At 36.3% G+C, this 23,409-nt stretch overlaps 1 protein-coding gene across 1 annotated transcript in view; it reads right to left on the bottom strand.

The window, feature by feature from the left end:
• Positions 1-23,409, bottom strand: part of VWA3B (von Willebrand factor A domain containing 3B) — a 74,019-nt gene that overhangs the window by 29,465 nt on the left and 21,145 nt on the right. Inside the window, exons 10-21 of the mRNA XM_055701463.1 lie at positions 19,435-19,551; positions 16,349-16,545; positions 15,577-15,731; positions 13,623-13,761; positions 12,115-12,246; positions 8,954-9,052; positions 7,144-7,326; positions 5,636-5,763; positions 3,988-4,163; positions 3,158-3,322; positions 1,987-2,026; positions 1,710-1,866 (exon numbers count right to left, since the gene is read on the bottom strand). Coding sequence (XP_055557438.1) covers positions 1,710-1,866; positions 1,987-2,026; positions 3,158-3,322; positions 3,988-4,163; positions 5,636-5,763; positions 7,144-7,326; positions 8,954-9,052; positions 12,115-12,246; positions 13,623-13,761; positions 15,577-15,731; positions 16,349-16,545; positions 19,435-19,551 — 1,688 coding nt within the window. The remainder of the gene's footprint in view (positions 1-1,709; positions 1,867-1,986; positions 2,027-3,157; positions 3,323-3,987; positions 4,164-5,635; positions 5,764-7,143; positions 7,327-8,953; positions 9,053-12,114; positions 12,247-13,622; positions 13,762-15,576; positions 15,732-16,348; positions 16,546-19,434; positions 19,552-23,409) is intronic.

The following is a 23,409-nucleotide window of genomic DNA, read 5'->3' as shown; positions in this document are numbered from 1 at the left end:
TGCTTTTCCTTGATATGCTGGCATGAAGCTTGAGGGAGAGTGGGTTCCATAGCTCATAAATTCTACTGGTTCCACCTTGTGTGCAACCCCTGTCTTCGCTTTCCTTTCTATACTCTGCTTCAGATCCAGAAAAATCCATGTCTCTACACATCGAACAATAATTTTCCACTGCCTGAGAAACTGAGTGTCTCTATAGAACTAATTGAGATTAGCAGGTACGAAAAAGCAGTAAAAGTTAGGTATTGGTTTGTGTTTATACCCCTGAGTCTAAAGAAAGCCCACGGATCGCTGTTTGGATTCTATACAGCAGCTCTTCATTCTAGAGAACACAACTTAATTCAGCCCTAAAGTAGACTACCATAAGCTCCCATAAACTGTCATTAAAAATTACCTACACATAGCACTTGCTGAATCATAGTTTTGACTGTTTTCAAAGACCACTGTTTTACAGACTACTGCTTTTGTAAATACCAGTTCAAATGCGGCTCAGTATTGTCTGGAAAGGATTTGAAAGAGTCTTCTTTTAGAAACATGGAAGACAGACCTCTACTTAGTAGCTGTATTCAGAAGAACACGGGAAAAGAAATTACTGCTCAGGAATCAGATATAAGAGTTATGCAAAAGTCAAAATGTCTTTTGTTTGACATATCATTTAGATTGTTTTGTACAGTTTTCTAATCATTGAACATCTAAATTTGTTGTACGAATGGCTATTTTACATCTACAATGTTAAAATGTACATTTTTTGCTGCTTTTGATACAAAAAGCCACCTTTTTATTACATAGAAAAAGAAATCTCATACTTTAAAAAAATCCTTAAAGATCGTGGTTTTGACTTGGTTTTACTAAAACAGAGGATCTGTTTTTGCTTCCACAATCTCCACCCTATAGCAAAAATACCCATTCCTGAATTTAAAAACCAAACATAAAAACTTTAAAATGTACAAAAATGTACTTTACTTAGCCCTATAGCACATCCTATTACAACACCCTTGCTTAGTCCTTATTATTTAAACAGATGCTGTTTAGCTTTTTCTTTTAGTATTGCTTAAATAAACACGTTTTATTAGTTAAAAAACCCCTACAATGTATTCATAGGCCTTTCATAGGATGCATCACACAAGATGAATTAGAGCAATTTGCCACAAAATGGATTTCCTTTAAGGGGAACGGCAATCACAGCTTCGTGATACATAATTCATTGTGAATTTTGCACAATCCTATGATTGTCTACACCTATCAGAATCAAATTTTAATTACTGAATTCCAATATTTTTCAAAAGGTATTAGCAGACACATGTAAACCTTGAGAATGCACAAATCCACAAACTGTGTACGAGCAGTTTTCCAAACGACTTTATGGACCTAAAACACACACTTCAGTGAACTAATATGTATCAGTAGAGGCTATGGTGCTCAAGAAATTGCTGAACACCTGATGGCATACTGCCATCAACTGGTAACTGTGAAAGAAAAATATATAGCTCTAAAACTTAAGGGTAAAGTCTGCAATACTATTAACTATCAGTTTTATTTTCTTACTGAAACATGTATGTACATTCAGATATGCATTATGCATTTAGCGCACATCAACCATCTACAATGAACACTAGAAAATGCAGTTATGACATTTATAGAAATAAATTGAAAATCCTTTTGAAAACAGTACCAAGTTTTATGTTTGCTTTCAGACATTGTAAGAGTTTTACCTCATCAAATACTTTAGAAACCACATGCTTGTCCAGAACTGGGATGTATTTGGTATCATGAGGGACAGCTGTAGGAGCTAAGGCATCCATGATGGTGAGTCGCCTAGCCACCAAGCCATGGGTCTTTAACCAAAGAGCAGAAGAGATATCTAGAGAACTAGAAGAAAGAGACTGTAAGAGGTAGCTCAAGGTAGAAATACATTTGAGAAGTTTAAAATGACCAAAGAAAAACATAAACTATAATTTCTGTGATGTATCTATGTATGCACACACATACCTTTTAGATGTCCTTTTCACAGCTTCCCCCTTTTTCAAATCTAAGATAAAATATGTGCATTTTATTATCTCACAGGTTTTGTGCATGCAAAAATTTACATAAACAAGCTGACAAATAATAGCATCATTTTTTTTATTTGAGCCTATTATAGTGTCACAAAGATATCACAAAATAGACAATAACGTCTATTTCATTCGCTAAATTAATCAATAAGAATTACGTTTCCTGCTTTTCTTGGTGCTTGATCAATAGTAACAGTGTTACTACATACCTCACAAGACCTAATTAATCAACGAGTAAATTCATAAAATAGGTGGGGAATAAATGAATTAATAATAAAAAAAGAACTTTGTATGTATTTATTTCTTATAACCCAAAAAGAAAGATTAACCAATTTATTCCCCAAATCAAGATGTAACATCAAATACTGTCACTAATGAGATGGACAGGGGTGGCTAATCACTATAAGGTATATCGCTATGAAAATCTGTATAAAAGGTATATAAAAACTCAAAATAAGATGTTGAAATGTAAAAAAGTAAAACATCTTTAAGTAGCATAGGTGAGGTTTTAGAACAACTTAGAGGACCATCATAAAGTCCAGAGTTGCATGAATTACTGAGAAATGGATGTATATCTAAGCCCCGCTGGAAATATTTTTGTCTCTACAGAAGCATCTGTCCCAGAGAGCATGTTCTTTGCAAGTCTAAGCATATTAATAAAGTGCAACCTCCTTTTACATTGGTACCACAGAATTAGAACCAGCACTCTCAGCTTTAACCTCAACATTGAACATAACTACAAATTACTGTATCACAACAACAATCTATTAATTAGAATAAGATTCCCAAGCTCTATTTATTCTGTTGATAAGAAGCAACTGTGATACCCTTTCAGCAGTCTAAGGCATAGCTGTATCACAGCTGCCACATACCGTGGACATACGTGGATATAACTAAGCTGTTGTAAACTGTTTGAGCACTGGCAGGAGTCTGGCCACAGCTGTAAGGATTGTTTACAATCACCTTGTTACAATCACCCTCCCACATGTCCAGCTCTCTGTGACTGTCCTGTGCCCCAGTCCTTTGTAACGCAGGTCTGCTCAGTTTTGCCTCAAATGAGGCACCGTTCATTACAAATGCAGTAGGAGAAATGTTATCGTCTGCCCCACCCAGAGTTTCTGGTTCTGTCCACTTGCCTTTGAAAGTGGTTGTGCATGTCACACACTTTTTGTCAGAAAAACTCTTTTTTTCAGGAGATATTCCTTCCTCTGGTCTTTCTTCCCTGGATTTCACACTATGGCTCAGGATTCGCAGCAGACTCGTCTTTGTTTGCTCTGTAGGTGTTGAAAGGAAAAGAAAGGAAGAGCTAACTTACTGCTCAAGCACATGCCTGGGATTTTTGAGTTCTCCTTTGGTATCCAGTCTGAATTTTTAAGTGACTGCCTACACAAGACCTCAAATACAAAAATACTTCAGCACTAATTTGCACTTTGTACTTTCCCAGGGATGAAGACTTCTTTTACATCAGCTGGGTAAACTTGGTTTCAGACTGCATACAAAGGATGCTTCAAAACGTAGTGTTACAGCTGTAGTAAGGAGAAATATTAGTGTAAGTAATGCTGTAATTAGTGAAGCATAGGTCAGGGCTTCGTTCTTGCCAATGATGTACTTGTTTAGAATCAAAAGAGATACGGGTTTAATTTCTACTGTTAAAAAAATGTTTACAGAGATTTCAAAACATTGTCAAAGTGGTTATATTTTCATTGCAGGGCCTGTGATGCAGCATAAACAAGCAGACATTTGTCTGTTTGGGCCAAATGAGTAAGACAGCTGAAAACTAAAAAATTAAGAGAAGGCAGAATTTCCAAAATATGATTATTTACATCATCAAAGGCTTTATTTGTTCCTCCAGTGAAGGATGCTTTTTGCTATTTTTCACATAATCTTTTCAAGTTAGTGAATAAATCCTGCTAACAACTACAGTTCGTTTTAGTCTTACCCGCATATAGTGATTTCTTCCTTCGGGCTGGACTGTCAGCAGTGGTTTGCCAGATTTGCTGATGTGGTGTCGATGCTGGCTCTTCTGAGGCACAGCATGGCCTACTGCTAAGAGTAGTACTAAGCTCTTCAACATGTTTGGTTACAGAAGACACAGTATGTGTCTGCTTGTGATTACTGCTTGTAAGTGTCAAAAAAAAAAAAAGGGAACAAGCAAGAAATTACTTCAAACATATAACACAGGTTTAAAAAATGCTGAAGTTTTCTGGTAACTTAAATACTCATTTCAAATGTTTCTAACAGTGCAAAATATTTTCTCTATTATCCTAGTCTGCATTCAAAGGAGTTCAAAGGAAATTAAAACATTCTTTGTTTTTTAGACTATCTAAAAGTAATTTCTTAGTCTATTTGAAAGATGTTAATTACTTCTAAGGCAACACCCTCATATATTTTTAATAAGGTCAGAATGTTCTGTAATAGCCACTTTGAATCCTGGGGGGAAAGCATAAACCTATCATCAGCAATGAAAATAACTCTCTTTCACACACACACACATATATATGCACACACACACACACACACACACACACACACACCCCTATGTCCCAGCATTAGTCAAAAATGAAATATGCAAATTCTGAAATAACATTTATCTACACTTTTATACTGGACATCTGACCTGTCCTTCCACACATGTGAAATCATTCCACAGCACTCTCCACTTATAATTTGTTTACTTTATTTGCCTTTATTATAACTTACTGGGTTTAATAGTTTTCTGTCTTAAAAATCTGATATTTTTTTAACTTACTTTTTTGCTTTTGTACTGTTACTTCACATACAAGTAAGGCACCAGGGCAAGCTATTTTTTTATTAAGGTTGTGCTGTAGACATTACAAGTGATTTCATGTTTGAAGCTAGGTCTGTGCTCCCCAAACAGAAATTCAGTATCATCAGACATGCAGAAAACTTTTCCACAGTGGCTCAGGAGCCTGCCCTCAGTATGCTGTAGAAGGACCTCTTTTTGAATAGTCATTCTTGGCACCATTAAATTTTCAGCGTGTTTTTCAACTGATGCTGAACATGAAACCAGTTTTAATGATGAGATTACTTATCTTCTGATACAAAGCAAGGATAAATATAGCATAAACATACAGACACACACTGTAACATAAAAAATGTGAAAAGAAGTTGAATTTCATTCATGGTGCTTGCTATCTTTTAAACACACAAGTTTGTATGTAATTTATCTTTTAATTGGCATTTTGCAATGAGTGGCTATTTAGTCATGAAGTATCAAGCCAGCTCAACCTATAGGATAATAATTCTTTGTGAATTCTCTAGGTCAGAGAGAGCAACTTTACCATGTGCTGGAGACAGCAAAAATATTTCAACGTCTTTGCTTCCATTATTCCTAATAATTTGAGACTATTGGGATGTTTGAGTTCATTTTGTTTCAGGCATCACAGTATCAATGTATTTTTCCAGATTTTTCTTTTCCGTTACTGTAACTGTTTAAAACAAACAAACAAGCCTTTCTTTTTAAAAGAGGAGAATGTCAGAGGTTAAAAATGCCAGACAATGAAAAAGAAGAAATGTAACAGATGGCTCCTAATTCTTATTAACATAATAGCACTATGAGGACATACTTATTCTCTGGATCATTTTCTCCTGTATAACAATCCACCATCAGACATTTGACATGAAGTGTCTTCACTTTCTCTAGGTCTCTTTCTCCTTGTTCAACCTCTCTTTTCAAAAGGTTTATGTCTTCATTCTAAGAAAAATAAAATTAAATGTTTTATTACAATTATTCCTAAACATGTTTAATTTCTGAACTGAAACTATGCAAGCTCTGATAATAATTTTGAATAATGACTCAGTTAGGACAGCTGCAAAATTTTGTATACTTTTCAGGTAGTCTCTTGTGCTTGGCAATACAGCCTTTCAACTTAATTCTTCCTTTTTAGGAAAAGGACAAGCATTCCTTAACAAGTCAGTTACCTCCTGAGATATGAACAGCCATATTTCTAAATAATGTAATGACAGCAATAGCTCCCCTCATTCCAGGCAAGCAAGCAAATAAATGAGTAAATAAATAAAATACAAGATATGTACATTACAACTGTTGTCCTGTCACTCTACAGATGACATCTGTATCACATACTGTTCCTGAAAAATGGGAGTAAAAACTATATTCTTCAAGTAAACATTGGAACTGACTTGTAATCATTTAGGCTACAGGAGGAAAGATTGCAACAATGATCCCTTTACAACTCCTACAGGACCAGGAGTTTGAGGATGGACAATATGGACTCTGGCCCTCATCTTTCCAGTATGTGCAGTGTCACACAGTCCTCATCAGCAGAATCACCGAAATTGCCCAGTATGCTCTCATATCTTTCAAAAGCTGCAGTATTTTCACATCTTTCTTCTAATTGTTGTCTTCAAAGTTCTAAATTTCCTGGTACTGTCTTATTCCTGGTTGTTCTCATTGTTCCACTACCACCATTTCTAAAATTTCTGGAACTAATTAACTGTTAACTTTAATTAAAAGCAAGAATATGCTTTAAATGGGTGCTCCTGTTACATCTATTCAGAAATTTCCTATTGGGGATTCTTAGATTGAGCTGCTTAGTCATACTTGATAGATCACTGCTATTGTAGTCATTTTACTCATTATAGATCTCTCCCCAGTGGCTGTTGTAGAGCAAACTTTTAGCAAAATTAATCAAATCATTCATTCATCAAATCATTCAAATTCAGCTCTGCATTCTCTCATTTATTAACAAGATATAAACCATAGTTTCATTTTAAACAGTAACTTATTTCTGACACAGCAGAGATCAAGTGTGTTTCCTGCAGAGCTTAATTTGGCCTGTATGTTTTCTAGAATTTGGTTTTCAGGGGCTTTTTTTTTTTTTTTTTTTGCAACAGTAGCACTACAAATGTACTTCGCATGATGTTTGGACTTTTTTGTTGCAGTTTAATAAAATTTCATAAGAAAATAATGCCACACATTGCTTTTGCATGACTTCAGATCTGACTAGGATTAACCCTTTTTTAAAATAATCTATTGTAATATGAAATCACAATAATACAAGTCATGTGGTTCATTCAATAGCATGGAGAAACACATTTATTTTCAGATACTCACAACAATAAACTCTGCAGCATCAGGATCAGTTGAATAGATGTTGTAATAATGAAACCGTCCCTCTGTTTTAGTAGATAGTTCATACAAAAATTTATTAGCCTCTACATCACCACAGTTGAAGGATACAGTATGGATGGGAATTTTACAACAAAGCTGAACTTGAGCCAAAATTATCGGGGGGGGCTGAAAATCAGAAAATGTATATTAAATATGTGGCATCCAGAAAAGTATTTAACAAAACATGGAGAATTTGTAAGAATTTAATCAGCCATACTGTTGCTTAGAGACATATAGATCAGTTAAAAGCATAAATTTTATATGGATTGCTATTTCATAAATTTATAAAATGAGCTAATTTAAAACTGAATTTGAAACACATAATGCATTAAGGCACAGGATACTCTAATAAAATAAAATAAAATAAAATGTAAATTATAATCAGTATTCTGTTTCTGAAATCTTAAAGGAAATTAATAAAGGAAATTAAACTACTACATTGATGTTAAGTATCACTGGATGTAGATAACAATATATTTGGATGTATATAACCATTGCTATTTTTATTAAGCTAAATTAGTTCAATCAAAAGTTGACTCAAAACCATGAAAAAAAAAAGAGAGGGTGAGTCAATAGGAAAGCTAGTGTTCCTCCTCCAATGAAGAAATAAAACTCAGGTGAAAAAGTAAAAGATCTACCGTCTAAAAATCTTCAACGATATTGTTGAAAGAAATTATTGACTCAGTTCTCTAATTTCTGGTAACATTTTGGTTATTCAGAACACTCATAAATCTTGATAAACAGCAATTTCTGTAATATAATTGTTTGTTGCACTTTAACAGTTAAAAGCAGTCTTCGCCATTTCCCCTTTTTCATCTAAGAAGTATAATAAAAATCATAAAATCCATTATTAATTAAGTAAAAAGAAATCAAGTATTCATTACTTTCTAACTTAACAAAAATATTAAAATTAAGAATCTGAAAGCCAAATTATTCTTTAACAAAATATTAATATATGCTCCTACTTAGCAAAAGTGTGAAACAATGGAAATATTTTAATCAGTTGTAAATTGAGTTTTAATGAGTGATAACTAATAACACTTTTCTTTATCCAGACTCCAGACTGCTGCTACTCCAGAATTGCACCTACATGAGATGCAATTTAACTCAGCAGGATAAAAACTGAATCATACAGAGACCTAATGGAACAATATTAATGACAACATCTTTATATGAAAATAATGTAAATTAATAATTAGGTCCTTGCCCCTCAGACACGACATAACCTTTGTGCAAGTTCTGTAACAGACTGTAAGAAGGTACCTACTCATATATTTCATGTGTTCTTTGGGAGAAAACGTTTAACACAGATTTGGTTTTTTTATTTTGCTATCAATCATCTTTTCAGGTTTTCAAGCCATCACACAAGATTGCAGGGTTTTCAACCATACCATGGGACCATCATTATTTTTTGATTTTTAATTCATGTGATATTTGTACTAAGTTAGGGAGACATTTTGTTTAACACAAATCCTAACCTTGATACTAACATACAGCTTTAATGTTTAATCCATTACCAGCTCCTTAAAACAACTCATGAGAAATATCATGAATTATCATACACCAAAGACTGGACTGTGGGCAAGGAGTTCTAATCCAAACCCCTTCACGAACAGCACATTTCTCAGATACAATTTTTCAATACTATGAGAACATCCAAGAGACTCAGCTCTGCAGGTATGATATTCGTCTCATACTTCAGCCTTCTGACACCACACTTACTGCATTTTCTGTTTTCTTATTTCAGAAATACCTGGTCAGGTCTCCCATCAGTCAAGAGATAAATAGCCTGAGTGTCAGTATCAGCAAGAGCAATCTGGAGAGCTTTGAGTGTATTTGTGGAACTTCCAACCTAAGAAACCAAAAGCAAAAAGAGAAAGAAACAGCTATAAATCATAACAGTACTTTGCCTCTGTTCTTAAATTCATAATAACAGCGTACATTTTCAAGTGATATTACAGAAATGAAATTAGTAATAAAACGGTGAAAATATTTATGTCAAATAGCTAGAAAAATCAAAGTGAGTGTCAAAGTAGCATAAATTGGTACCAAGCTGGTATTCAGTGCTTATGCAAACACACATAAGCAAAATGCTGGCAACAGAAATATGAGCTGTAAAAGCAAAAGCAATCACAAAAAGAATATAAACAGACAGGAAGATGCAAGATAAAAGATACATTGTATTATATTTTCCCACTGCTCCTCCTGATTGCCAACTTATCGCGCTCTTTTGAAATATGTATTTTACTTAACCAAATAATTCAAAAGGTCTACAAAAGGGTTGCACAAGTTTATTTCTCAAAAATAGGTAAAGGACTTCATGGTTTTCTGAACAATATTTTTTCCAGACTATCTCCCATCTACCACCTTGGCACATCAAAGTAAATGTCTTTTTTTTTTTTTTTTTTTTTAGCACAAAATTTAGCTACAACAACAAAACATACACAGTAAAGCAATATTGCGGCCCTTAAAAATTCATGTTTGAGTAATACTATCACTTTTCCTGTTTCATTCACATACTTCGTGATCATGATCTGGTTTTTTTCTTCTTAAACTAAATGCAACTCTAAACTCACTGAAATGCATTTCATGGCTAAAAAATACAGTTCACATCTACCTTTCAAACATTTGGTGTACAAAACCTTCCAAATTTAAGGGAAAGTAAGGTTTTATCAGAAAAGTAATTCCTCAAGTCTTAGTCTTAGTCTTTTAATGGGGCCAAAGCAAAACCCCTGAAACTGAGACTGAAAATGAGACTGTTTTATGGAAAACACCCGAGCACTGCTCTGGAGGGTAGTGAGGATTGTAGTAGTGTAAGTGAGAAGAGACTCAGGATCCACATACATAAGGCATTAGAGAGGATAAATATAAATCACTAACATTGACCCATACATGCAAAAATAGGTTAAGATATAGCATTATTTCTTCAGTCCTATTAGTTGTGTTAAAACTTTTTCCAGTCCTTCCCTCCACACATAGAAAGGGCAAAGTAAATAAGGTGAAACAGAATAGAAAGTACACTCTCAGAGTGACTCTGTATGGCTGCACAAGATTGTATGGGGCTGACAACGAGAGCCCAGATACTTTATAATCCTATCTTTTAATTCACAAACAGTTCTTACCAGTGCACACTCATAAGAAACAACTAGCCTGAGCCATCTTCTTTGTATTAAATATGTCTAATATTCCTAATGTTTTAGTAAGCATTATAAAAGTTTAGACACACATCACTCATTATTATATGTAAATTGGCAATCCTGGCTCTTTTCAATAATGGTATATGGTTTTGATCTGATTTGAAACAAAACAACTTCTACTTTATCATGGGAACATACGGCAGACACTGATGATGTGAAGGAAATAACTATATACCCTCTACGGTAAGAGCTGTTAATTTTAGATTTTTCAGTTGCTACTGTTACAAATGAACAGTTTTTTTCACTGTTTAAACAAAGTTAACATGTTTCAACTACATGGCATAATCATCCCTGAAATTTTAAATGTTATTACCTCTAAAGGATTTTTAAGGAACAGTTAGTTACTGTTTATAGCTCTGCTGCCTTATTCAATATCCTGGGACCAAAGAGTATAAAGTGAGATCAAAGGATCTACTCTGATTAATATTCTAGAGCAATCTTCGGTTCATTTCAAATTCACTGTAAAGCCAGCTTTCTGATCTCAGACTTACACCTGCACTGCTTTAAACAGACTAGAAGATCAGCAACAGATGACATCCCTGCAAAAAAGTATTGTTATTGTACCACTCCCTGTACCATTTCAGATATCTAGATCTGAACTCAGAAGGAAATTTATAATCAACAGTTCACTACTTCATGAATAATGATGAAAAAGGCCATTCCCAAATGCATATACAACATGGTATCAAATTACAGTAGTTCAAAGAATTATCAAACTCGCATGATGCTGTATCATATATATAGCTTACACAGAGCCCACTTTTCAAGTCTCAAGGCAGGGAGTAAAATTAAGGTTACTAACCTCAGTTAAAAGTATTCACCAACTACCCAGTGAGGCCATACTAATACTTTCTTTTTTCCGTGTGTGTGCTAGTATTTTCTGAGAATACTAAGTTATTTACCTTGCTTTGTAGTCTCACAGTTATCATGTAGCTTCCCCGGTTCCCTCACCCCAGGAATTTCATAAGTCTAAGGAAAAGCTGTCATAATGCTGAGGAGTCTCATTATGTAAACATGGTTTTTGTTTTAGAAAACAACATGGGATATGTCTATACTGTTGCATAATCCTTTTTCTGTTCTGTGCTCATAACACTGCTGTCCACAATTGACACATGAATGGGTCCTAAAGCTGCTGACAGTTACAATCTGGTGGCTGATTGTGGCTGACATTTCTACTCTGTTTCAGGGAAAAAACCTCAGATTTTGGCCACTGTCAGAGAAAGAACGTTAGGTAGACAAACAGATGTTTGGTCTGAGCATGGTTGCTTCCATGTTCCTATGAAGGCTAAAGTCAGCTGTCTATCTATGCACGACAAGGGATTAGAAATGTTCCTCCAGCTCACTGGCACCAGCTTCTTGTACCACCTCTGAGCCAGTGGCAGCCCTGTGCAAGAGTGACAAATTTAGTCACACGGTGTGAGCGCTGTCATGGTTCCTACAGAAATCAAATGGGCCAATGTTTGCATTGTGGCTACTAAACATAGCAGGCTGCAAGTTGAATTAATATCATCTTATAAACAGGTCCACAGTTAAAGGATTATTATAACTGACATAATGTTTTGTACTTAGATCTACTAAACTCTATACATCATGTATATTTTCAGCTTACTCAAGTCAAATACTTAGTCAATCCACAAATACCCCAGCCATATAGGAAGAGAAGACACAAATATACCTTTGTACAAACACACTTTATGATAATTATCTGCCATGTTACCTCAAGCCCTTTTATCCAAAGCCAAGCATCTTGCAAACTTTCCTCATTAACTTCAGCAAGCTTCTCTTGCCACGCCACTGCTTGGGCACTAAATTTCACAAAGTTAAATCTCTTTTTGTGTCTCAATTGTTCCTGCAAGAGACAGCATTTGAATTTTACTCAATGTTAAAAGAAACAATACTTGTATCCTGAAATACTGACTAGTAGAAGTTGTTTTAATTAATATATAGTTGATTATATGGTTACAATAAATTATGGTAATATTCATTTATGGCGTACAGAGAGACATACAGAGACAGAGACAATTATTGCCTGCAATTATTAAGATTACTTGAACTTCCCAATGTAAATCTCCATTTATTTGTATTTCTCAAACTACTTGAACAGCAGATGTCTAGGAGTGCAAGAAAGAGAGATGGTGTAAGAAAGAGATTATGACTGCTTATGAAAGAAAACTGCAACCAGAAACAAAGACATCATTTAGAGGAGGAGAACAACAATCAAATGTAGAGCACTGGCAAGGGGAACTAGCACAAGAGAGAACTAAGAATTTGCTGAAGTTGCTTTTGGACAGAAGTCATAAGGAGAGCAAGATCTGTGCAAGCTAGTACAAACCTTTAGAGCCTCCCTTACATCACCTTTTTTGTGCAGCTGCCTGTGAAACCTTCCTGCACGGTATCTAATGATTTTCTTGTGTTGATCTGCCTAGAGGACCACATCATACTATGGCCTATCACTTATGCACTTAGCTCAAAACCCTCTCTGTTATTAGACTTAGATTTTCTAACCCTGCTAATGATTGCCATCAATGCCAGACTGATGGAATTTTATTTGTCAGTTATTCCTCTCAGGTCTAAAAAAGTTAAGATTTAGCATGTTTTAACAGTGCCTCTTTCTTTCAAATATTAATGTAAGCTTAGGTGACATCATTGTAGATTTCTAAAACAGGTGAGACAAATCTTGTCTTAGGTGTGTCTCCCAGTACTTAATGCTTTTGTGGTACTTCTGCACTTTGCAAGTCCCTTTGCAAAGTTCCACTGTAAGATACAAGCAAGTTCAAAACATTCTGCACCCTCCATTGTAAAAGTATGAAAGTGAATCTAGAACACATATTACAAATCACAACATGCCAGTGGAATTGGATGACACTGCTTTAAAAATAAAAATGAAAATGCTAAAAGGTGTTCCATTGCATAGTTTTTTGGGTTGGGGTGGGGGTTTTTTTGGCCCCCCCTTTTTTTGAGAGAGAGAGGTGGATTGAGGGAAAGAACTACTTAAGCCTTTTTAATTTTCAACATTTTCTCCAGATTTTTTTTCAAATCTTAGTAGAAATGAGGAAAAAATATAAATTTCAACTGAAAAATCAGCACACCAAGAAAAATAAAAAATTTTAATAAGCTGCTATTAAAAAAATATTTTTTTTTTAAATATTGGGGTAACAAGTATCCAGAAAAAATCAGCCTACTCTAAAATGCTCCTTAGTCTACAGCATCACCACTTTCTCATACCTGTATGAGCTGAAATATTTTCTCCTTTACCAGTGGCAGCTTGTTCTTCATAGACTGGGATGTATCAATAAGAATATAGACATCATCTTCAAACACATTCCCAAAGAGCCCTCTGCTGCTTTGTTGAAGCCACTTAATCCTGGGGGAGGAAAAAAAATATCAAAACCTAGTCTGTAAGATCTTTGGAGCTTTGCATATCAGAATCTAAGAGGAAGGATCTTTTTATCACTGCTGTACTTCTTATTCTCTTTCCCTAAGCACCTGTTGCTACTCGCTGCCAGAAGCAGTACATCGGCCTTGCTGAAACAATCGTCTGTCACTACATAATAGCACAAGGCATTTTTATTTTTCTAATTTTAATAGGAGTCTGGAGGCAGACAAAACAGACAAAGCAATACAGCACCTTTATAAAGTCAGTTATCAGGTAGTTTGAGCTGGGAAATCCCATGTGGAAGTAACTATAACTACTGCCCCTGAAACTGTTCACCAGACTGAACTCTGGAAATCATTTAAGCGTATGCTATTATGCCTCCCTTTTCAGGAAAACACTGGAGAACCTATCCTGCAAGGAACTTGAGCACTTTGAAAAGCCTTAATATAACACAGATGCTTCAAAGCTTTGCTGACCTTGAGTTTTAAATACAGACTTAGTTTTACATTTTAAACAGGACTGAAGTATGCCTGCCAGTTAAATACGTGCATGCATACTGCTGTGTACAAGAACATTTACTCAGTAATGGCTGCAGCAGTTCCAAATCTGATTTCCCTTGAGAGTCATAAACTACTTGTCTACTCTGAAACAGAGACATTTAACAGACAGAATATAATGGCCCCGAGGAAAATACTACTCATCTCCACAGAAGTTTAAAAAATGGTATCATGGAAAAAGGATCCTATTATATTTGCCGCTGATAGCTATTTTGCCATTAGTTATTTCCCCCAAAGTGTTTCATGAGGTCTACCAAGACTTTTCAACAATAAGATGAACCATTCAAAATAGCAAACCCATAATCTTGGCCTGGATTTCAAAAATATATTCTTATCAAAACCATTACCTCAAATTTTCCTTCACAATATGTTAATTTTATCCTAAATACAGCAAGATGAAGATAAACTGAAAGGAGTAACAAAATTGTGATTGACCTTGCTAAATGTAATCAGGCTGTTATACTTGTGGCAGAGAAGCAGCAATCGAATGAAAGTTCATATCCTGCTTTTTTCAGTGAGACATCTCATTGTCCTAATACACAAAACAGAGGGCAATATTTATTCTTTCTCTCTTTTCTACAATATCTGTTTTTAAAGTTTTCTTCTTCTCCTAATGTAGATATAAAAGCCCATTTACTTTAGGGCATCTTTAGGACCGATAAAGCAGACCCTCAGATCACCTATTTTTTGTAGATACCCTACAAAATAGCATATCTGTACAGCTGCAGTAAAGTAAACTTAGGGAGCTAGCTTGAGCTCTGAACTTCTGATCATATGCATCACTTAATAGCTCATGCCCTCACTCTGATCTAGATGGTTCAAACTGGTCTTCAACACAAAATTGCAAAAAGGGCAGATAACCATCATCAGTTATCAAGATGTGCTACTTGGTGTCAGCGGTATCACAAGGGATAAATGTTTACTAAGTGTTATTGATGGTTCTAGAGGTTCTCTGCCACCTTATGTCTTGATGCTTATTGGCACTTTCAGCAGCATTTCAATAACATGCAGACTGACGTTCACATTTGTGTTCCAGAAGGAGAACAAAAGATAGAACTGTTCATCAGTTTTCTTACATGGCTACTAAGACATCCTACACACAAGTTTCTGATCTAAAATGGATTTCTGGCTTTGTACTGCTACTAGCAGTTTACCAAACACTTCAGCTTATTATGACAGTAAACGTCAAACATTCCAGCACCAATGTAAAATAATACAAACTGATTTTATGTGACAGAACACTAACCGTCCTTCCACTTGTCTCAGAGCCGTCCTCATCTTCTCTTTGTACTGCTTATACTTTTCTGTACTAACATATATGTGAACTACAGATCCGTCTTTCCAGAAGGTATGTACAAACTTGTCACAGTATTTTGCATTAATTACCTTCCTCTTTGTCTCCTACAGCCAAGAAAAACAACTTTCATGTTCTAAAACACATTATTTTGCAGTGCCTTTAATATTTGGTGAACAAATTTCAAAGGTACATGCTTGTTGCACATGAACAGGTGCAGAAATAGACATGGGATAGGGTGGTTTGCTCCTAGCAAAAGTCAATAGAAACTGGTTTTATTCTTGTAGCTAACAAGAACAGAAGCTTACCAAACAGTCTAATGGTAGAGCTTGAGAAAAACAAATAGAAGACAAATGAATCCAAATTTGTTTAAGGACTTGCAAACACTGGAGCTGCTGAGACCAACACTACTTCTAAGGAAAAATAAAGATGACAAGCAATATTTGCCCTACCCCACAGAAATGCTTAAGCCAGTCCTCATTCATCCTTGGGAGATTATATGTGCATCAGGAAGGAGTCCTTGAAACAGTTTTTTTCAAATAGGCCTTTGAAACAATTTTATTTATGACCACCTTTGTCCCATTCCACTAATAAGATTATTTAAACAAAAAATACAAAACAGACCATACACTTTATCATAAATTCATCTATCAGTCAAGTTTTCAAATCTTGAAAGAAAAACCAAACAACTCACAGGATGTGAGGGAAAATTACCACTACTCACAGCATCAGTTTGTGAAGATTCATCCTCTGGTTTAGTTTTTATGTCAACAATCCCATCTGCATGGCGAAAAGTACAATCAGCAAGTGCCTCATACAGTGTGAGCTTCTGAGCTTTCAAGCCATACTTCTGCAACCACTTCTCAGAAGTCAAATACTTGTCAGATGCATGCTTTTTTAATGGATTATCAGCTTGGGTTGCTAATAAATAAAATAGAACAAACAAAATCTCCTGTATAACACAGTTCAGTTTGGATGAGCTATTTTCAAAAACAGACTACAATACTGGAGTCAAAATTTTCAAACTTGTTCTGCTTGCATCGACAGCATTACAGTAAGCAGATATTTCTGACTGATTTTTAATATTCTCTATTTTCATTGTGGTTGTTTCTCTTATCAGAGAATTGTTTGTGATAAATTCCTTTGTAAATGGAACAAACTCATCAGAAGACAGAGAGTGACGAAGATAAATAGCTACAGGATTAACATATAAAAGGAATGTTCTTAGTAGTATGAAGGTTGACTTAACCTTCATACTGGTTGAATTACAAAATTCCAGAAAGGAGTCCTGTATAAGATGTCTAATTTCAAGGAGAATCATTTGAGAAAATGAAACAACAAAAGATATAATGGAAAATACAGTCAAAAACATTGGTTAACATTGCCATTGGTCTTTTTCAGAGGAGGACATTTAAAGTAAAAGGCAAACTACAATGTCTTTGGAAGAGATTTTACTGTGTTTCCCTGCAATACTGCCTTTTTATAGGCTGAATATTGCGCCATGTATCCCAAGCCACAAATCACTTGTGTAACAGCTTAACATTTTCTCTAGCTCTACGCCCTCCTTCTAGCATTTTTAATTGATACTGAAAGAGATAGGATTTTTTTTTTTTTTGTCTGATCTGGTATGACTGTTCTTATGCTTACCCTTTTATGTCATATGGTCTTAGAAATTTTCTAAGGACCATCTTAAGGTGAGGCACTGCACATCTCTGGATACTGGTAATAGGATACAGGCCTTTACACTCATTCATCACTCGATCAATAAACCACACTTAAACCAAATGGCCCAGCAGTGGTTCTCATAGAAGGGTGAATTTATTTTGTCACATTTTAATTTTGGTGGACCTAGGTGGTATAAACGTCTACTCTGTTTAGATGCAGCTACAGTGACAACAGTATTGAGATCCCGAGCCTGTAAACAAACCTATGGAGTCATCTACTGCCTTAACACACACAGAGATCAGCCAGCATCAGGGCAGGTGCGGCTGGAGCCTGTTCATATGGAAACATCTGCTTTCTGATTGCTTGTGGCCCTTAGAACAGTCAGTGTGGCAAGTCTCACAAATCCACTCACATAATTTTAAAAAGACAACTGTTATTTTATTTGTTTCACATGCTTTATGTAAAAAGTAGTGTCTCAGTTCACGTAACTAGTGCATTATCTGGAGGGTCAGCAGAAAAATTGTCTCTTTTTCTGTTTCTTTTCCTGCAGAACATTACAGTCTTCAGAACTATGTTTTGCAATAGAATATTTTAAACAGATCAGGAAGGCAAACCAGGATGAAATGCAGGCAAACAGAAAGATTGCAGTTATTTGGATCAATGGGCAACAGTCAAATAATGCTGAAGAACTGATAAATCCCACTGTAATTTCCTTTATTTTAATTCATTTATGAAGTGATTCTGTAAGAAGGCAAACAGAAAGAACATTCAAGCTGCATATTTAGGAACACATAAATCAACACTGAAAACAGGGCTGCTGTTTCAGCTTTACTGTGGTCTTTTTGTTCATATGCATTACTGTACAGCTGTTTAACTTCATATCAGAAGTCCTGCTAATTCAGAAGATGCTATTATCAGTATAAAGATCAGTATTATGCCTTCACAGAAGAAAAACCTCAAGCTTAAGTCCTGCAGAATTATGTTGTTTACAGATGTGCAAACCCAGCGCAGGCAGAGAAAGTTCCCAGCTTCAAATCTTCACCATCACCACCCTAGTCGCGTATCTCAATACACCACTGAGAGTTCAAGTGACTGACCAACTGACTGTACAAAGCGTTCCTCAGCAGGTGATCCAGCCTCCACCTAGCCAAAGCAAAAGCAATTGCACTGCAAAAGCAATAGTGGAGCTATACAAAATCACTGATGACTTGTGCTAATTCAACTTGAATCTTGTATCAACTTATGCAAAAAATACCACCAGACACTATGTAGGTTTTTAAAACCAGGGACTAATGTAGAATATAGGCACTGATAATCACAGCCATGATCCTGAGAATCAACCCCAATCCACACTAAAGCTGCCTAGATTCCACAGACTGCCAAGTTTTCAGTATTTAAGTCTTGTCAGTGTGATCATTCTGCTCCAGAGCATGCCCAGAGCATCTTCAGCCTAGCAGAACTGAGAAGCTTCTCACCACCCTCTGTTTAAGCCTCCCAGAGATCCAGAAAACAGCTACGCTCTATCTCCGATAGGACTCGACGCAATCAATATGCACAGAACAACAAATGAACTATATACTGGGCCAAGCATAATGGTGGGAACTATTAGTTTAATGAACAAAATATTTTTCCATGTTTCTTAACACAAGAGTTGTCAGAGCACTTATCCAGAATTGGTTTCAGTCATCTACCTTTGACTAAGAAAATTCAGACCCACACTTCTTCCTTTTTAGGGGAATGAATTAGCTACCAGGTTGGAGGCTATCCTAAGATGACCGTGATGGGACAGAGATGATGTACTTCCCCAGCACTGTGTAGAGCAAAACTGAAAGATTTACTGGCCCAGGCAGAGAGGGAAAGACCACAAAAAATTAATTTCAGTATCTAGACAATTTCTAAACATAGTCATTGGTGAACTAAAAATGGTGTATTTCAGCCCGAGCTGTTAAAGTACAGCAGTAAACAGAGATTTGTAATGGAAAGTTTTAAGTAATCCTAATTTTAGATGCCAAGTATAGGTGCTACCTGTGTATAGACATTTCTGAGAAAATCATACCCAAATTGACATGTAATCAAAACTATTCACAAATAAAATATTGATCATTAATATAATGGTAACTCTCTTGAAAGAAACATAAATGATACCATCTTGAGAAGTCAGCTGGTCAGATTCTGATAAAATTTCTTGAACTTGTCTTGCTGTACTCCTGGCTTCCTCCAGTTCCCTCCAGATCAAAAAGACATCTTCACGGACACCAGCTACTGCAAAAGAAATCAAAAATAGAACTTAATATTTTGAGACAACTTCTGCTTCTTGCCACTCCTCAATTACCACAGAGTCATTGGGTTCATCCAGGTGTTGCCATATAACCTTGTTTTCTTGAGGTCCCATTACAGTGACAAGTGCTGTTCTTTGATAGACTTCAAAAAAGGGCTCAAGGTGCCCAAAAAAGGGCACCAGGACACGAGAGGTGCTTAACCTGGTGGAAGTAACCTTCAGAGCTGGCCACGGATTGTTCCCACAGTGGAAGTAAATCCTTTTTAACACTCTTGTATACTAATAAGGGAACACCACAAAGAAATTCATGCTGTCCCCTGAACTTCATTCCAAAACCTGGCTCCAAATACTAGACCAAATTTTGAAATTTTAAAGAGAAGATATTTTCAACTCTTTCAACTCCCTTAAATACATAAATACTTTCATTTAAAATTAAATCTTCTTTTCCTGAGGCGTATGTGATAAGCTAAGTTTATTTTCATCCTAACAATTCTCAATAGTCATAAATTAAAAAAAAAAAAAAAAAGTTTTACTATCAGATTATATTCTCAAAAAACTGGAAGAATGCAAAGCTGGAGTTGATACAGAGGTTTCTTAATCTCAATAGATATGTTTGTTCTGATTTAAAAAAATTAAGTACCTATTTATTTAGTAGAGTAGCTATTAAAATCGAGGCACTATGTATACCTAAGCAGCATGAACACTACTCAAATGGGTTAAATTAGGTTAATCTCAGAGTTTAAATTACAATATAGGACAATACAGAAAAACTGTGCGTAGTGTTATAGCAAAATTATAACAGAAATTGAATCATGATCTATCCTAACGACAAATTCAGACTACAGCCTATGGCAGATTACATCCTATTACTGAATTCACATAAAGATGCTGAACAAGGCAAAAATCTCTTATTATCTAGTCGTTCAGTTAATATACAGTGGCCATTCACTGTATAAAAGATAAGACATGCAAACTTGTCTACTAAAGTAGGCTATCAGTAAAAAAAAAACCTGATGATTTTGTTCTTTGATAAACTTCCTTGAAATAATAATACAAAAGTTTTACAGAATAACAACTCAATTTTATTTGTGAAATGCTTTCAGTTTCCAAGAAATATTTTGAAATGTGTTATTGTACACTGCCATCTCCTGGGACCTTCCTGCATTTCAAAAACATCTGTTTCAGCCATTAGGACAAAGATCAACATTTCCTAAATCACAAAAAGCTTTAGTAAAGCAGATCATTTTACAACATAAAACACAAAAGGGAGGAAAAAACCTTAGTCTGCTATCATTACCTTTTAAGTTTAAGAAAAGTATTTTGTTCAAATACTTCATAATGAAGTATTTCTTTTATAAACACTCTCTCCACAGAACGCAAAACATGCAAAATCTGAGCATTGGCAAAATTCCAGCAAGTAAGGAGCTAGAGATTTTCTGATGAGTAGTCAGTCATTGAGTGTATATATATACATACATATAAATACACAAACACACCTGTTGTCACACAAAACAAATGCATTCACACCACACATGCACATATTTCTAAATTTAAGACTGTTAAGAATGCAGTTCTGGTGGAGCTGTCTCCAGCTAAATCTCGATATCCTCCATAAACTATTAAATACTGGGATCCAGGTTTAATTTTATGAGTGCTTTTAATGTTATGTTTGGAAATATTGGAAGAAGTATGCATATTTCAACTACCTTTAAAACAATACTGATGATATCATTGTGTTGCCTCATTTCCCCTTAAACTGATGCTATGGACTCATCACATTTACAGGATTATTGTTACTGTCCCCAGTAAAATATGTATATTGAATTGGTGTTACACAAGAAGGTATTTTTTTCCCTATTTATGCTGCAGCATAGCAAAGTAAAACTGCATGCACTTTCAAAGCAAGTATGTTTGATGACATTATACAGGACAAATGCAGGCATCAACAACTGCATATTGTAGCGGTCAAGCTGCTTAAAAACCCTTTTATCTGGCAACAGTTTTTCCTGGATTCAACTAGGAGAGCAGGTTGTAAGCAGTGACATCTGCAGCAACTTTCTCTCTCCACACAGGAGGCTCACCTCCACCTCAGCCTTTTTTCCACTCCAGCTAAGGAGGAGTGGCAAGGAAAAGCTATGCCTTTCAAAACTGAGCCCCCAAACTCAAAATACACATACAACTCATATTATCTTCCAGATGTGGTTCTCAACCTGCGGCCTGTCCTTTAAAGCACATCAGTGAAAAATGACCAAGAAAGTACCAACCTCTCTTTGGCTTCAATTCCCTGTGCTCACACCTCAGCTGTGCCATTTCTGGGGGCTACCAACCAAAAAGCAGCTGAAAGTCACCACCCCTGGGTTACGGTTCCCAGCAGCTCCAGGCCACTGGCTCTTGCACACCTTCAGTCACCCATGTCCCAGGAAAGGCCTCCTCTTAAAAAAAACGCCTTATCGCCAGAGGGAAAGGTCTCTCCCTGTCCCCCCTGCCGTGAAGCATCCCCCACAGCCACCCTGGCTGGCGGTTTAACGGCCAGAGCCCTGGGGACCCCCTGGTTCCAGTTCAAAAACTGTCAAACAGCAACGGCGAGAGGGCGGCCACCAGACAGGCATGCACGAGGGAGCCGGCCTTCACACCCTGCTGCCTGCCCTCGGCTTGCACTGGCTGCAGCCAGTTGTTTTCAGCTCTTGTCACTGCCATCACGACCCTGCAGAGCACCTCACGCTGGGTAACGTTTCAGACGTGCCATGCCCTCCGTTAAATGGCATTTCTGTTCCGGAGGAGGGTGGCCCTGAAAAAGAGGAATAGGATGGGGAAGGGTGAGGGAAGAGCCTGCGGCAAGGGGCAGAAGCGTTTTGCTGACACTGGTGAATTGAGAAGCAAGACGGTAGGTCTAAGCAAAACCACAAACACACTTGCACATGTACACGGAAACTCATAACCACCCTTATTTCCATTTCCCAGTTATTTAACATGGTCAGGCAAGCTTAAAAGAAGCAGTTTTTAAACACCTTCCTCCCAGCAGACAAACTCATCCATTTAACAAGCCACTGCAACCCATTAGATTTCATACTCAAGACATAAAACCTGCTGAGAAAAAAAAAAAAAGCCCATACAAAAAAAAAAAAAAACCAAACAAAAAAACAAAACCAAACCAACAAACCAACAAACCTGCAAAATTTATAGTATCTTTGAAACATCAAGCAAATGCAAATGCAAAAGCAGCTCATGGAAAATACCATTTTGTACTTCTTTGATTATCTGACTTAAACCATGGAAGCAAGCAAATCCAAATATAATGGAATAAGATCTATTTTAAACTTCATTTGCCTGCAAGGCAAGATGAGCAGTTTCATTTTTTCAGTGCTGGTCCCTTCCTCAGCCTCTACGTGGCAGCAGAACATAGTAATAGTCCCTCAATCATTGATTTTTGAAATCTCGACTGGGAGGGGGATGAATGGAGGTACAAAGGAGCACAGAAGGGGAGTATGCAGCTTTACCTGTGTACCTGCCAGGTCAAGCAGCGCTGAAACTCACTGCAGCCGGATTCTGCCCCTTTCCCACTGGGCAAATGCACAAAGCACATGAACTTTGTACCCCATGTGGCATCACAGAGTGGCTATCTGCATCACTCTCTACATATTAGCAAAGAGATTTGCCAGGCCAAGGTTACGCTGCTAAGACCAGACAAAGCCCATGCAAGGGAAAAGCAGAGGCAATGATTTTTGCTACACCTTGTAGGCAACGTAGCTACTCTTAAGACATTACCCTGACCCTCCAAAGGGAGAGTTCAGTCTCTCCCATGTCTCTGTATATAAACAGTGCAGAGTTTATTGACTTGAATG

Source organism: Falco cherrug, chromosome 2 (genome assembly GCF_023634085.1).
Source record: "Falco cherrug isolate bFalChe1 chromosome 2, bFalChe1.pri, whole genome shotgun sequence".
NCBI lineage: Eukaryota > Metazoa > Chordata > Aves > Falconiformes > Falconidae > Falco > Falco cherrug.
Note: the sequence above shows the minus strand (reverse complement) of the source record. Positions and strands in the feature narration are given on the sequence as shown.